At 38.2% G+C, this 12,939-nt stretch overlaps 1 protein-coding gene across 1 annotated transcript in view; it reads right to left on the reverse strand.

Annotated features, from left to right (window-relative positions):
* The window catches only part of LOC134616916 (piezo-type mechanosensitive ion channel component 2), a 94,992-nt gene that overhangs the window by 3,567 nt on the left and 78,486 nt on the right, over nt 1-12,939 (reverse strand). The window contains exons 38-50 of the mRNA XM_063461993.2: nt 11,465-12,127; nt 10,626-10,884; nt 10,138-10,314; nt 7,432-7,762; nt 7,041-7,173; nt 5,921-6,068; nt 5,589-5,800; nt 5,237-5,395; nt 3,542-3,689; nt 2,882-3,070; nt 2,462-2,554; nt 1,766-1,935; nt 394-522 (exon numbers count right to left, since the gene is read on the reverse strand). Of these exons, the coding sequence (XP_063318063.1) occupies nt 394-522; nt 1,766-1,935; nt 2,462-2,554; nt 2,882-3,070; nt 3,542-3,689; nt 5,237-5,395; nt 5,589-5,800; nt 5,921-6,068; nt 7,041-7,173; nt 7,432-7,762; nt 10,138-10,314; nt 10,626-10,884; nt 11,465-12,127 (2,811 nt within the window). The remainder of the gene's footprint in view (nt 1-393; nt 523-1,765; nt 1,936-2,461; nt 2,555-2,881; nt 3,071-3,541; nt 3,690-5,236; nt 5,396-5,588; nt 5,801-5,920; nt 6,069-7,040; nt 7,174-7,431; nt 7,763-10,137; nt 10,315-10,625; nt 10,885-11,464; nt 12,128-12,939) is intronic.

Consider the following 12,939-nt stretch of genomic DNA (forward strand, 5'->3'; position numbering starts at 1 on the left):
GCATGGCTTCGTCCATCTTTTATATACAGATTATGTTATATTTAAAAAGACCTTGTCTCGCTCCAAAACACACCAGTCAGTCGAAAAATATGCTACCACTAAGTGCTGTTAGGTTTTATTGTTTGTTAGGTTAGTTTTGCCCCTGTTTCCAGTCATTATGTTAAATAAATGCATATAAGTGACACCTGTCTTCACATGTAACTGTGGACTTACTTTACTAATACTCTCTATACTTAATTTATGTACAGCCATAAAATTTTAATTGCCACCTTCGGAAATAAGAGGGAAAATTACTTAGCTGAGGAGGAACATTTAACAGTTTAGCTCCTGGTTACTAGAGAACACAAACTGGCAAAGAGTAAAGAGAAAATGAGTGGCTGATACTATACTCACACTTCTGTTATGTTTCGTTCATCTTTTAACAGATCTATAAGGTTCTGTTTTATGTTTTTGTCTTCGTCTTTAAGAAACCTTATTACTTTTCCAGATGCTGTTTCTGCTTTGGCTCCCAGGCTGATGTTTCTAAAGGAGAAAAAAACATACTTAAATTATGCTTAAGGAATTTGTATCTTTACATTTAAAATTAAAATGTTGTTCGATGCAAAGCAAGGTAATTGGGATTATTCTGAAAAAGCAGATTTGCAACAAAGCTGGTAGACCGAGGAGAAGTCTTGTGAATGAGGGACAATTTAACTAGCACTTGCTGATGTCTATGGGTCAAAAACTTTGACAACAAGGTATGATGAATTTGTATGTATGGCTGAGTGACGCCAGTGTCAGGAGTGGCTAGGCTCTCCCTATATAATAGGCTGACATTGTCATATGTTATTCAAAACAAGCCCACTTCTTACTCACTTCCATAGCAAGGAAGGTGGTCGCAGGTTCTCTTGAGTAGCATGAGCATAACCTTATGTTCTCTTTCACAGCATTTGTTTCATCTCTCACTGTGGGAGAAATACTGACTCCCTGATTCCGAGACATGCCTGTTAAGAAGACAACTGTTCCCCAATAACACTTCACAGAGGAGACGCTCCCACCTGGGAAGAACCTACACTGAGGGCTGAATGCACCAGGTTAAGTGCTGTCACATCTAGCTTGTAAAACAGATGTGCAGATGTGTGAGGTGAGGGCCAGCATCCAGCTGAACACACCTCCTGGATGGAAATTGATTTAAAAAGAGCCCATGAGGTTGTAGTGGGGACCCCTAACGTGCCCCAGGCCAGCAGGAGGCTGAAGACCCCTGTTAGTATAGGCCAGGGCAATTGCTCCTACTATCCAGTGGGAGAGGCACAGTTTGTGCTTTAGCCCGGCACACAAAAAGCTGGTCACTCTGTCTAAAACCCTGGGTTCTGTCCATATAAACAGACAGAGCATAGACTGTACACAAGGTTGCTCCTCTGAGGTGAAAGGCATCAGGTAAAAGCCCGGCAGTTCTACAGGGGAACATGTGCACTGAAGGCTGGCCTTTCCCTTAGAGATAGGGTGAGGACTGTAGTATTTTGGAAGGGACTCCGAGTAGAGCAGCTACTCTTCCACATTGATAGGCGCCAGTTGAGGTGATTATTGCACTTTTGCCAGAATGTCATTGATCTTACGTCTTTGGTCATACACTACTTGTAATGTGATGTCGATGCTCTTTAATAATTATCTTTTTGTTTCATGATGATAAAATAAATAACTTACATTTTATTACTTATTAATTAACCCTTTACTAACAGTTATTATAAGGTTTTACCTATCTGGAAACACATTTGTCCCTGCGTACCTTTGCACAGACCAGGACACAGTGATGGAGAAATCATCGGTAGAGTTCAACATGTCTATCAAGCTAGCTCTGCTGGGCGGACTGATGGTCCACAGAGAGTTGGAGCTGCCTTTCAATTGAGCAATGGTCAGGTCCTCATAAATGTAGCTCTCCAGCCACTGCATGGCGTCCTAATCCAAGCACAAAATCAAACAACTGGAATCAATATAATTCAGTCGCACTAAACCAATAATCTGTCAGCTAAGCAAGTTTAAATTAAGGTCAACATGCACACATACGCAAATGGACTGTTGATTGTTAAAACTGTTTCAGATTCAACTATAATTCAACTATCTAACTATAATCTTCCACTGAATATTAGTACATATCTTTTTGTCCCCTTCAGGAAAAAGTTATCCCCTGATTTAAGGGTATGGATGGATCTTGCTAACCAAATTTGCTAGCCTTGACCTTCTCATCTTAAGCTGAGACATGAAGTCAATACGTAAAATAAGCTTCCAAAACCAGTTGATGACATCATCGTTGTTACGTCGATCCTTTTTACTGTCTATGGTACTTTAGTAGAGAAAGAACTACTTGCATTATATGGGAACTACTTTACATCAGAGATAAAAAAAGTATTTATTTCTCAAATTGAAAACACATTATGGTTTGTAAATTATGATCTTCTATTTGTATTTGATTTCGTATACTTACATCTTTCTTCTTATAATGTTCTACAAAGTTGCGAAATTCCTTTTCCGTCACATGCCGCAGTTGCTTTTGCTGCGCGCTCATGGTGAAGATGGGCTGTGGAAAGACAACGTTTTGAAAAAAGTCTAGTTAAAGGTGAATACACCTCTAATAATTTTAAATTTAAGCACTTGTTTCCGGTGAACTGAATTTATTCATGCAGATTAAGGTGCAGTAACTGTCGTGAAACTATGCCTGATACACACACATACAAACACATTACATTAAATCCTCCACCCTATATACACTAAAATATCTCCCTCAGACCACAGGTACCACATAACCATAAATGTTACCTCTAGACATTGGAAAAAGGACCTGTGAAAAGAGTCTTTGTTTCTCAGTTTGGTGCAAATGATTTTATATAAGAAACTGTGTCCACACCTGAAAGCCTGCCAGTGTGATTTCAAATGACACATCCAGCGGAGTGTTGACGACTCCAGCTACAGATTTCACGAGGGACATGAAGAGCAGCGGAAACCATACTATACAGATCAGCAGCACCACAATCATTCCTCCCATCCCATACTTCACCACTTTCTTCTTCTTCTGGCCTCGTGGCTGGGGATACCTCTGCAGAAGGATGAAAGAGAGGACACTGAAATAAGTTACTGGTATTAGATGGAGAACGTAACACAGAATTCCCCCTGAGCCTTTGCTTTAACAACAAAGTCAACACAACTTTTTTGACAAATTTGTAAAAGTAAAAATGTGCAAAAAGTTTCATGGAGGGACATATTTCAGACTGACTGGGTAACAACTACAAGAGAGCAGTGAATAAAGATATTTTCACTTCTCTTACTGATAGTCACAGTGTATATATATATATATATATATATATATATATATATATATATATATATATATATATATATACATATATATATATATATATATATATATATATATATATATATATATATATATATAAAAGATTTACTTCCATAAATCACAAAAGTAAATTTCAGTTTAAATTCCAACATGACAGACACTGGCCCTGAAACAGATTTTTTTACACTACACTAGTGCCACGATGATAAACACCTTCTCTGACTCTCTCCAGCATTTCAGGATAAAGATGTGAGCGTAGATGTCCTCCACACAGATCCAGCTGGACAGAGACAGCGAAGTGTCGGTCCAAACCCAGTCCATCACGGCTCGGAGCTCCGTCAGGAAAGGTACTAGACGGAAACTGAAAACCACATATCTTCTTTATTAATCTGGCATAATGTGAAAGCTCATGATATTATTGCTTATATAACAAGATATTCCTTTAGTCTGCAGTATACATGCCAAACTTATTTAGCTTCCTGAATTTAAACCATAGAGAAAATACCACAACATCAACAAATGATCATCTTACATGTCAGTATCATGATGGATACAAAAATGCGCATAGCCTTCACATGTAGAGTATTTTGAAACTATTCAATTTAATTTAATTCAATTTTATTTATATAGCATCAAATCACAACAACTGTTGCCTCAATTCACTAAATAACTTACTTTCAAACAATATGCAAAGATTTAGAAATATTTTTTTTGTAATTTTAAATACATTTTTTATTTTAAATAGTAGTCGTAGTTTTGTGTGGTTTCAGTCCTGTGTATTAAAGTTGGCATGACCATACAAGAAACAGCAGTGCACTGTATTTGTTTTCACACTGCTCCTGTTTCAACACTGCTCCATCCTCTCCTTCGAGACACCCCTTCCTTTTGCTGGTGACCCGCCATGTATTTTAAAACACACATTAAATTGCTATTAAGTGAATAAAACCCATTTTTGTGGCTTTTTTATGATGAAGAAATAACACCAAAGATTCCTCTTTCATTCAGTTTAGCCAAAAAATAACAAATTTTGTTGTTATCAATTATAGATGTGTGGAAGATTGGATATCGATTAGGTAGCAAAAGTATTGTGTTTATTAATTTCACACCCTTTTATGCATAGCTTGACTTTCATATTTTTTAGTTCACACATGATCTGGAGGCCTTTCCAGTGGCCTGATGGTGATTTTCTTGTTGCTGGTAAACAGTGAACTTAATCAGCAAACAGAGCTGTGCAAAATCTACACATCAGGCACAACTTTCTCAGATGCAAGCTCTCTCTCTTTCTCTCTGCAGCTTCCATGCACGCAGGCTCCACATGCAAACTCTCTCCCTCTCTCTGTTTCTGTCAACAAGGCAGGCAGTGTGAACCATGTAATATTAGACACGTTGATCAGATAAATAAAGAAAAAGCAGAAGGGTGAGAAACGATGAAATACAGATGCAGCTGAAAGTACCAGCTAGCAATAGGTCAGGCTAAAACACAAGCTAATACATCTTTGTATCTACCTGTGCAGTCAAATAAGTAATAATAATGCATATAGTAATAAGCTCAAAAATCGAAGTATCCAAACATCATATTTTTGAGATCTGTTATGACTCTATTATAAATTTAATGTTAGAGCTTACAGATTCAGCTGCATTAATGAATTAAATTCTAAATGCTAAACTGATCAAATATAACATAACTAGAGCAAAAACCAATGCTTATGTTTCTATACAATTTATACAAAATGTAAGGACTGATAAGAGGAAAGGTGTTTTTTTCTCCTCTAGCAAATATTTCATGTACAGTTTTTGATACGTAATCTTCTCCTTGCAATTCTGCTACGCCAGCAGCAGCAGCAGCTAGCAGGGCTTTGGACATGTTTGTCCAGCTGGAAGAAATGAAACTCTCTCTGCATAACTCACCCCTGGAACAGGAAGAGGTTGACATAATTGTAGCTCTTTGTGAGGAAGTTTCCCAGAACACGGGTGGGATAACCACAGCGGATCTGATAGGCTGACAGCCCGAAGTAGATGCACTTGACAAAATACCACATCTGAGCGACTGTGTTCTCACTGAAACGTCTATGAAAGGAAGAAAACAAAGACAGCTGTTGAACTGAAAAAAGAACGCAGCTGGTTTTCTAACTTTGAAGAGCAAAATTTAAAAAAAAAAGCACAAATATATTTGACGCCATGCTGTCAGATGTATTTTATAATTTAAATTAATCAGAATGATTAATCTCAGCTCTCATGTGAGCAAAGATGAAGCGCTTACTTGTCTGTGACCTTTGGCAGGATGAAGAACATCCAGAAGTGGATGCCAAAGACCAGAATGACCTGGAAGATAACCTTGCCCATAACAGACTTTCGGAGGTAGAGGGCCCGGTCTACCACCATGGTGCCAAACTGGATCAACACCATGACGAGAAAAGCTCCCGGGACCTGATCCTCTGACAGCGATGATGTGATGTCTGCCGCTGAGTGTTTCTAGAAGGAAAAGGTAAACAGAAAAGTCAGTTTTATCAAGTCACGTGACAAAATTCTAATTGTTGTTGTCACTTGAGGTGAACATTGTCATTTTCTTCTACAGATAAATTCAAAACTTACACCAAATGCCCAGAATCCAAACACGATGATGATGAAGTCAACCGTGTCAGCGAGGAACATCAGCACATAAACGTCGGTGACTGCGCTGTACTCTGGATGAATCAAGTTATAGAAAAACTGCCTCATGGGAAGATAGATACCCAAAACCCTACAGGAAGCAGAATCAGGGTTATTAGAAAGCGATCAACCAGACGACTGATGCTTTCTGAGACTGTGTCATTTTATAAGGAATCTTTTACAGGGGACTCTCTTATAAGGTTTGATGTTCATATTAAACACAGCCTGAGGTCTGCGTAGAAGAGAATAATCAGCCTTCAGACTATTCTAAACACTAGGATGGAGGAATTTTTCAGTTGTTGGGTTTTAATGATGTCAGTGAGACTCTGATATTGCATCTACAGCCTCGTGTGTGAGCATCTGCCTGCTAATCAAACCCTCAGTTTGTTGAGGGCAGCCAATCAGAAGAACAAGAGCTTAAAGTGTCATGTGTAGTTTAACTTAGTTTAATGATGAACTGAGGGTCTTACAAAAGGATAAGATAAAATGGGATTATTTTTAACCTTTAATCATGCAAAGCTACTCTAAATCCAAGAATAAAAATAAGTAGATAGAAACAAGGATAGTAAATCTGCTTTACATCTAAAAACCACTTGTAGGTTTTTTTTCTGTGCGTTCAAACAAAATCACTTCAAACAAGTCTATATAACAGCACTTATTTCAGATGAAGAGCTGAACTTATTTTGAGCAAAACATTGGGTTTCGGTTACTGTCTTACACATTATATCTGGGAAACCGCTCATTGCATTGCAATTAAATTTAGAACAATAACATGTTTGGAGTGTCTGTTGCAGCACTTACAAAAATGACAGTGAACGGTCTAACGGGAATGCTGTAATTAAAGATCTAAATTTAGACCTTTGAAAGGTTTAAGCTGCTGTATCACCACGGTGGTTTTCCACATTGCATCTTACATCATTCATCAAGAATACTTGCTGAGCACACTTCTCAGCAATGCTCTCATAACATTACAAACACACTTTATAGTCAGTAAGAAGCTGTGCGTGGAATTAAAGAGAGAAAAAAAAGAAACACAGCCACTTCAACTTATGTTTTGTGCTACCGCTTTATGATGAAAGCTTTTGCTTTGAAGAGCTGCTCCCTCAGTTTCTCTATGATCATCTGTTTGCGGGTCTTCTGATGGACGCTGGCCTCACTGCCGCTCTTGCGGCTGCTGTTGCGAGAAGCTGTACTTCCTGTGGAAACAATTTACATTTTCAGTTTTAAATGACCCGTGTCAAAGCTCTGAGTTACTGATAAACGCAATACCAATGCAAGACTTTCTATTTATCGTTATTTTTACTATAAAGAACAAAGGTTACGGTTACCACAAAATATCATATTTCTTCCAGGTGTTTGTTTTACAGAAATACTGCAACAGGGGATTTCTTAAATCCACCATCCAACAACCATTTAGTAGCAGGAAATAGCCAAAAGGAAAAAAAAGCCTTCACCTCTTTTAGACCTTGCAGAAGAGTGGAGAGATGGATGAGAAATGTGTGAGCCTCCGCTGGAGCTCTTGCGCCGCTGGTAGGTCTGCTGCTGCTGCGAGTAGGGCACCTGAACGTGTCCTGAATCTATGGAGGTCCCGAAGTTTATGGACCTCAGGGTCTGATTGGAGCCTCTCCTTTCACTGTTTAGTGACGAGCCTGGTTCCGACTCGTTCTCACTCTCCTCCTTGTCTTTTCTCTCGTCTTCAGACTCAGACTGACTTCTGACTTCTTCAGACTGACAAGGTGCCTCTTTCTTCACCTTGGGGTCATCCTCATCCCACAGACCATGGCACTGATAATGAAAGGTGGAAGGACTGTTATTTCCATATCCAAATAAGATGAAAGTGAATCGTTTTTTTTCCCAGTCATAAAGCTGTCCTACCCTCCAAAAAGAAAAGAAAAACAAAATATCACTAAAATCCCTGACACATGTAACCAATGAAACCACAAACCCTCATCATGGTAACAAATCTTTAATTTTTATCTCAGTATTACTTCAAATTCCCAACAACATAAATACATCTTATTTGGTTCCTTTTACCTTTTCTACAGGTAAAATAAAAAAACCTAAGATTATATTATCTCTGCTACACTGAAAATAACTTTTGTACACGGTTTAGGGAGTAAATGTGACTGATCATTAGGTTTTATAACAGGACTCATTAGAAATAGTAGATGAGAGTGATCACAGTAACCGGCCTTTCAAATATTGAGAGGTGCACGACCGGCTGACAGTACGACGTTAAAATCGGCACGTGACACCCACGACGAAAGTGACGCATCGAGCATAATGGAACTTTTATTTGGCTCTTTTTTGTAATACTCAATTGAGAAGTTTTGCTATTATTATTATTATTATTATTATTATTGTTATTATTGTTATATGGGTTGATTCTATGCAGTATAATCTGTAAACTAAGTATACAAGGCTTCATAAAAAACCTGGTCTTCTGTAAAAAAAAGAAAAAAGAAAAAAAAAGGAAAATATCAGAAAGCAATGATGCATATGCAAATGACACAACCCGCATTTTAGTCATTATATGACATAAAAATATTGGCAGCCACTAGTGCTACCCCTCAGCCTCAGCCTAGTAGATACACATCTGGTATCAATTTAAAAAATCCTTTGTTGCCTTGTTCTTAAATCTTATATCAGACAAGAATGGACAACATTCCTCTCTCAAAAGTCCAACAACTGGTTTCATTAGTTGCTACATGTTTACAGACTGTTGTTAAAAGAAGAGGGGATCCTACACAGTGGTAAACATAGTCCTGTCACATGGTCCTGTCCCAATGTTTTTGAGATGTGTTGCTGCCATTCTTCATGAAATAGTAAAATGTCTCAGTTTAAACATCTGATATGTTTTCTATGACCTGATGCGAATATAATCTGGGCTTATGAGATTTGCAAATCATTTACATTTTACACAGAATCACAACATTTTTGGATATCAGGGTGTAATACAGTCCTTGTTTCACACAGAAATACTAAGAAATTTAATTTTTTTCCTTTAATACAGTAAATATTTTTAAAGTAAACTATAGGGAATAAGTGGAAAAGAAAAATCAAATCACATGGGAGAAAATCTCTCTCAGAAGAGGCCTAACATTGACTTTTCATATTTTGCTTTTCCCTCTCACTAACAGAAGGTATTAGTTTGTTCTGGATGGATTTGGAAGAAAATGATACAAGAGGTGGGGTTTGGAATTTTTGGCAAAGACTAGAATTAGGAGGCAACATTGGACATATTTTCACAAATCCAAATCAATTTAAACCATTAAAAAATGTGCCAATATGCCAAAAAATAGCAGACATCTGCACAGTTTCTTTCCACAGGGCGTCACTCTCTGTACTTAAACATTATACTACCATACCTGCTGCTGAAGCAAAGCATGCTGTACTGTTTTGCTCTGTACTGTAAATTTATAGTGTCCTCACCTATATATAGTATATACAGTAACTAGTCATCCATCCCTTATTTATTCGATAATTTTAGTCCATCATGTGTACCATTGCACCATAATATGCTATGTATGACTGTGTCATGTTGATAGTATTGTCTGTCGTTTACTCTTTTCTCTACACTGAGAGCAAAGAATGATCTCGAGCCCAGTTCCTTGTCAGTGCACACATACTTGGTCAATAAATCTAAGTCTGATTCTAAAAGACACTATCTTCATTTTTAAGAAAATATCACAGACTAGCTAGCTCCAAGTATCATTGTGTATCCAGAGGGATATCTCATTTCATGTTTACAGCTTTGGAGATATGCAGTCTTAAACTTTTGTTTCATTTGTTGATAATAGAGGAAAACTGCGCAGAACAATCCAGCAGGGACATCTAAATTGCTCAAATACTGGCTTTTCATTCAGTTTTGTGTATCAGCCAGCCTATGCTGCCAAAAGCTGGTACTTATTAATACTGGCCTTCTCAGATGCATAAATCAGTCCATAAAATGTGCAAAGGAATTTTAGTTTGTCTGCAGATATTTGAAATATATTTTCTGTCTCTCTGAAAATTAATTCATGATGAAATATCAAGTCAGTGATGTCATGAATAAAAAGACACATATAATGAGTGTACTTCAGGAGAATCAACTCTCAAAAAAGTATGCGGTGATGGTCTTTTATGGTCTTTGTTTTCATGTGAGGTGTGTTTGCCCACACCTTCAGGATGGACCTGTGAAAGAAGAGAGCCAGTAACTGGCACAAGTCGTAGTGGACGTAACCGTCTTTCTTCTCCACACCAATGATGTTGGGAGGGTGAAGAGGTTTGTTCTTGTCTACGCTCGAGTGGAACGGGAAGAAGCCAAACTGGAAGAAGTACTTGATGACGATAGTGACCTGGAAGGAAAACATCATCAATCAATTTGAAATACACACCAAGTCCGACTTTTACCCTGGAACCTGATGATCATCTGTTAGACTAAATGCTGTTATGTTCCCTGTTGCCTTTTTTTCATCTTAACTTTTAAGTATTCACTGTGGACAAAACCAACAATCTTTTCCTTTATGTTTAGATCCTTTATCTACTTCATTTCCCCCAAAAAAGACATCTGAAATTTGAAAATTAATGATAAAAACACAGTTACTTAACAATTTCTTGAAAATCTTAGTTATTTATTTTGCAACATCATCATCATGTTTGTCTGCACCTCAGTATAGATGATGGCAGTCATCCAGTAGCGCTTGCTGGGCCGTGGAACAGACAACATTGCCCAGAGAAAGATGGTAATGGGAAGGACCAGCGTAACACAAGAGGCTGACACCAAGTGGTTTATGATGATGACCAGGTAGCACACCAACTCCGAGTGAGCCACCAGCATGTTGTAGAGGGCGTAGCAAAGCTGGAGGAACAGAGGCTGGTTTTGGTAGAATTTATCTGACTGCTCCAGCTCCTCGTCATAAAACATCCTGGACAGACAGAGAAGGCATTAATGGAGGTCGTAACAGTGAAAAACTATTTATGTTTGATTTTTTTTTTTAAAAAAGACAGAAATTACATCACAACTGAATGACTCTAGAGACAGATAGTTTACTCTCAGAAGGCTTTAAGTCAGGGGTATCAAACATAAGGCCTGGGGGCCAATATTGTCACAGCAAGGAATTGAATTCGGCCCATTAGACAGCTTTAGAAAATGTCAAGGAGTGGATAGATTTGAGCTCTTAACTGTAATATCATAGGTTTTACAGCTTTTTCTATTTATAAGGTCTGCAGCTCACAATAGACCAAAGTAATTAACAGAGAAACAATTAAATAACAGGAAAGTTCCTGTTTTTCCACGGTAAATGAACAAAACCTTTATATCTTATAATTACAGGACACTCTGCTTAATGAATTACCATAACTTTTGCAGAAATTTTACACATTTATCACATGATTTCACTGATTTCAAGATCAAAGTGGATCTATGTGTGGCCCAGCACGTAAAATGAGTTTGACATCCCTGCTTTAAGGTCTAAAACTTGAATCAATATTTTTTTTTTAACTTACTTGTTGAGCAACAGTTCACTGGCCGTCAGTTCAGTAGTCATAGAGGGCAACATGATGTCCGACCTGCTGTCTGAGCGGCTGTCTGAGGTCATGACCATGCACCTCTTCCTATCTGTGTCACTCTCATCGTCACTCACTTCCAAGCGGTCAAAGCTGACTGCCTTGCTGTAGCTGGGAGGCACATCCGCATCAGATGTTTTAGAGGCATCTGTATCTGGAGTGTAGAGTAGCCCTGTTTGACCCTCCGTAGGCATGAGGTCCTGCTGTCCTGCACCATCTTCACTCTCAGTGATGAACTCTTTCTCCTGGGCAGAAGGAGAAGCCTGTAACTCTACCACTCTTAAGGAGGGGCCCTCGTCTGGACCAAAAGACTCCCAGGGAGCCTCCTCTCTCTCCTGGTCCTGCTGTTCCTGTAGTCCTTCTTCACCCTCTAATCCCTTCTGCCCTTCCTCCACCACCTCTTCTTCCTCTTCTTTTTTTTCTTTCTCCCTGGGCTCTCCATCACTCAATGCCACACCCTCAGCCTCCCCAATCTCATCAAACTGTTGAGATTCCCAGGGAACCTGCTGCTTGTCTTCCCCTTGATCCTGCTCATCCTCCACTTCTTCTATGGTATCAGTAGTTCCCTGTCTAGAGTAAATTATGACACACTGGGTTGGCTCACTGTGAAGGAGAAGACAAAACAAAACAAAACAGGGATTGTGTCAGATGTATCAATTTATTTGTACTTTCTAAATATTGATTTGGGTTCTCAGTATAACTGGAATAAATAAAAAACTGGCATCAAGCAGAAAGCAAGCGTGTAGACACACTAATACATTTTTAGACTATATTAACCCATATTATGGAGTTTTATTTGTAAGCACTGACAGGACCTGAACATGTTTAAGGGCAAATTTCTGCATAAACAATGATATTACTTTAATCCACCTGTTTAGCCTTCATTGCTAGTTTATGACATTCAATAAACAGTTTAGAAAACACTAATATAGTAGATGCAAGGGAACCATTACATTTTTATTAACGCACAAAGTATTTGATAACTTATTGGCAAGTTATTCACAAATTATAGGTTAACACAACAGGAGTTGTTTTTTAATAGTGCTTAAAATGATCTAGACATGTACAGTGGTGTAAAAAAGTGTTTGCCCTCTTCCTGATTTCCTAGTGTCTTGCATATTTGTCACACTTGCATGTTTCAGATCATCAAACCCGAGTAAATACAAAATGTAATTTTTAAATGATAATTTCATTGATTAAGGGAGAAAAGTTATCCAAGCCTACCTGGTCCTGTGAAAAAGTAAGTGCCCCTCTTGTTAAATCATGAATTAACGATGATTAATCACATTTTTTTGAAAACTGAGTTCAGTTTGACTAAACACACTCAGGCCTGATTGCTGGCAGACCTGTTGAATCAAGAAATCACTTAAATAGAATCTGTCTGACAAAGTGAAGCAGGCTAAAAGATCTCAAAA

Source organism: Pelmatolapia mariae, linkage group LG18 (genome assembly GCF_036321145.2).
Source record: "Pelmatolapia mariae isolate MD_Pm_ZW linkage group LG18, Pm_UMD_F_2, whole genome shotgun sequence".
NCBI lineage: Eukaryota > Metazoa > Chordata > Actinopteri > Cichliformes > Cichlidae > Pelmatolapia > Pelmatolapia mariae.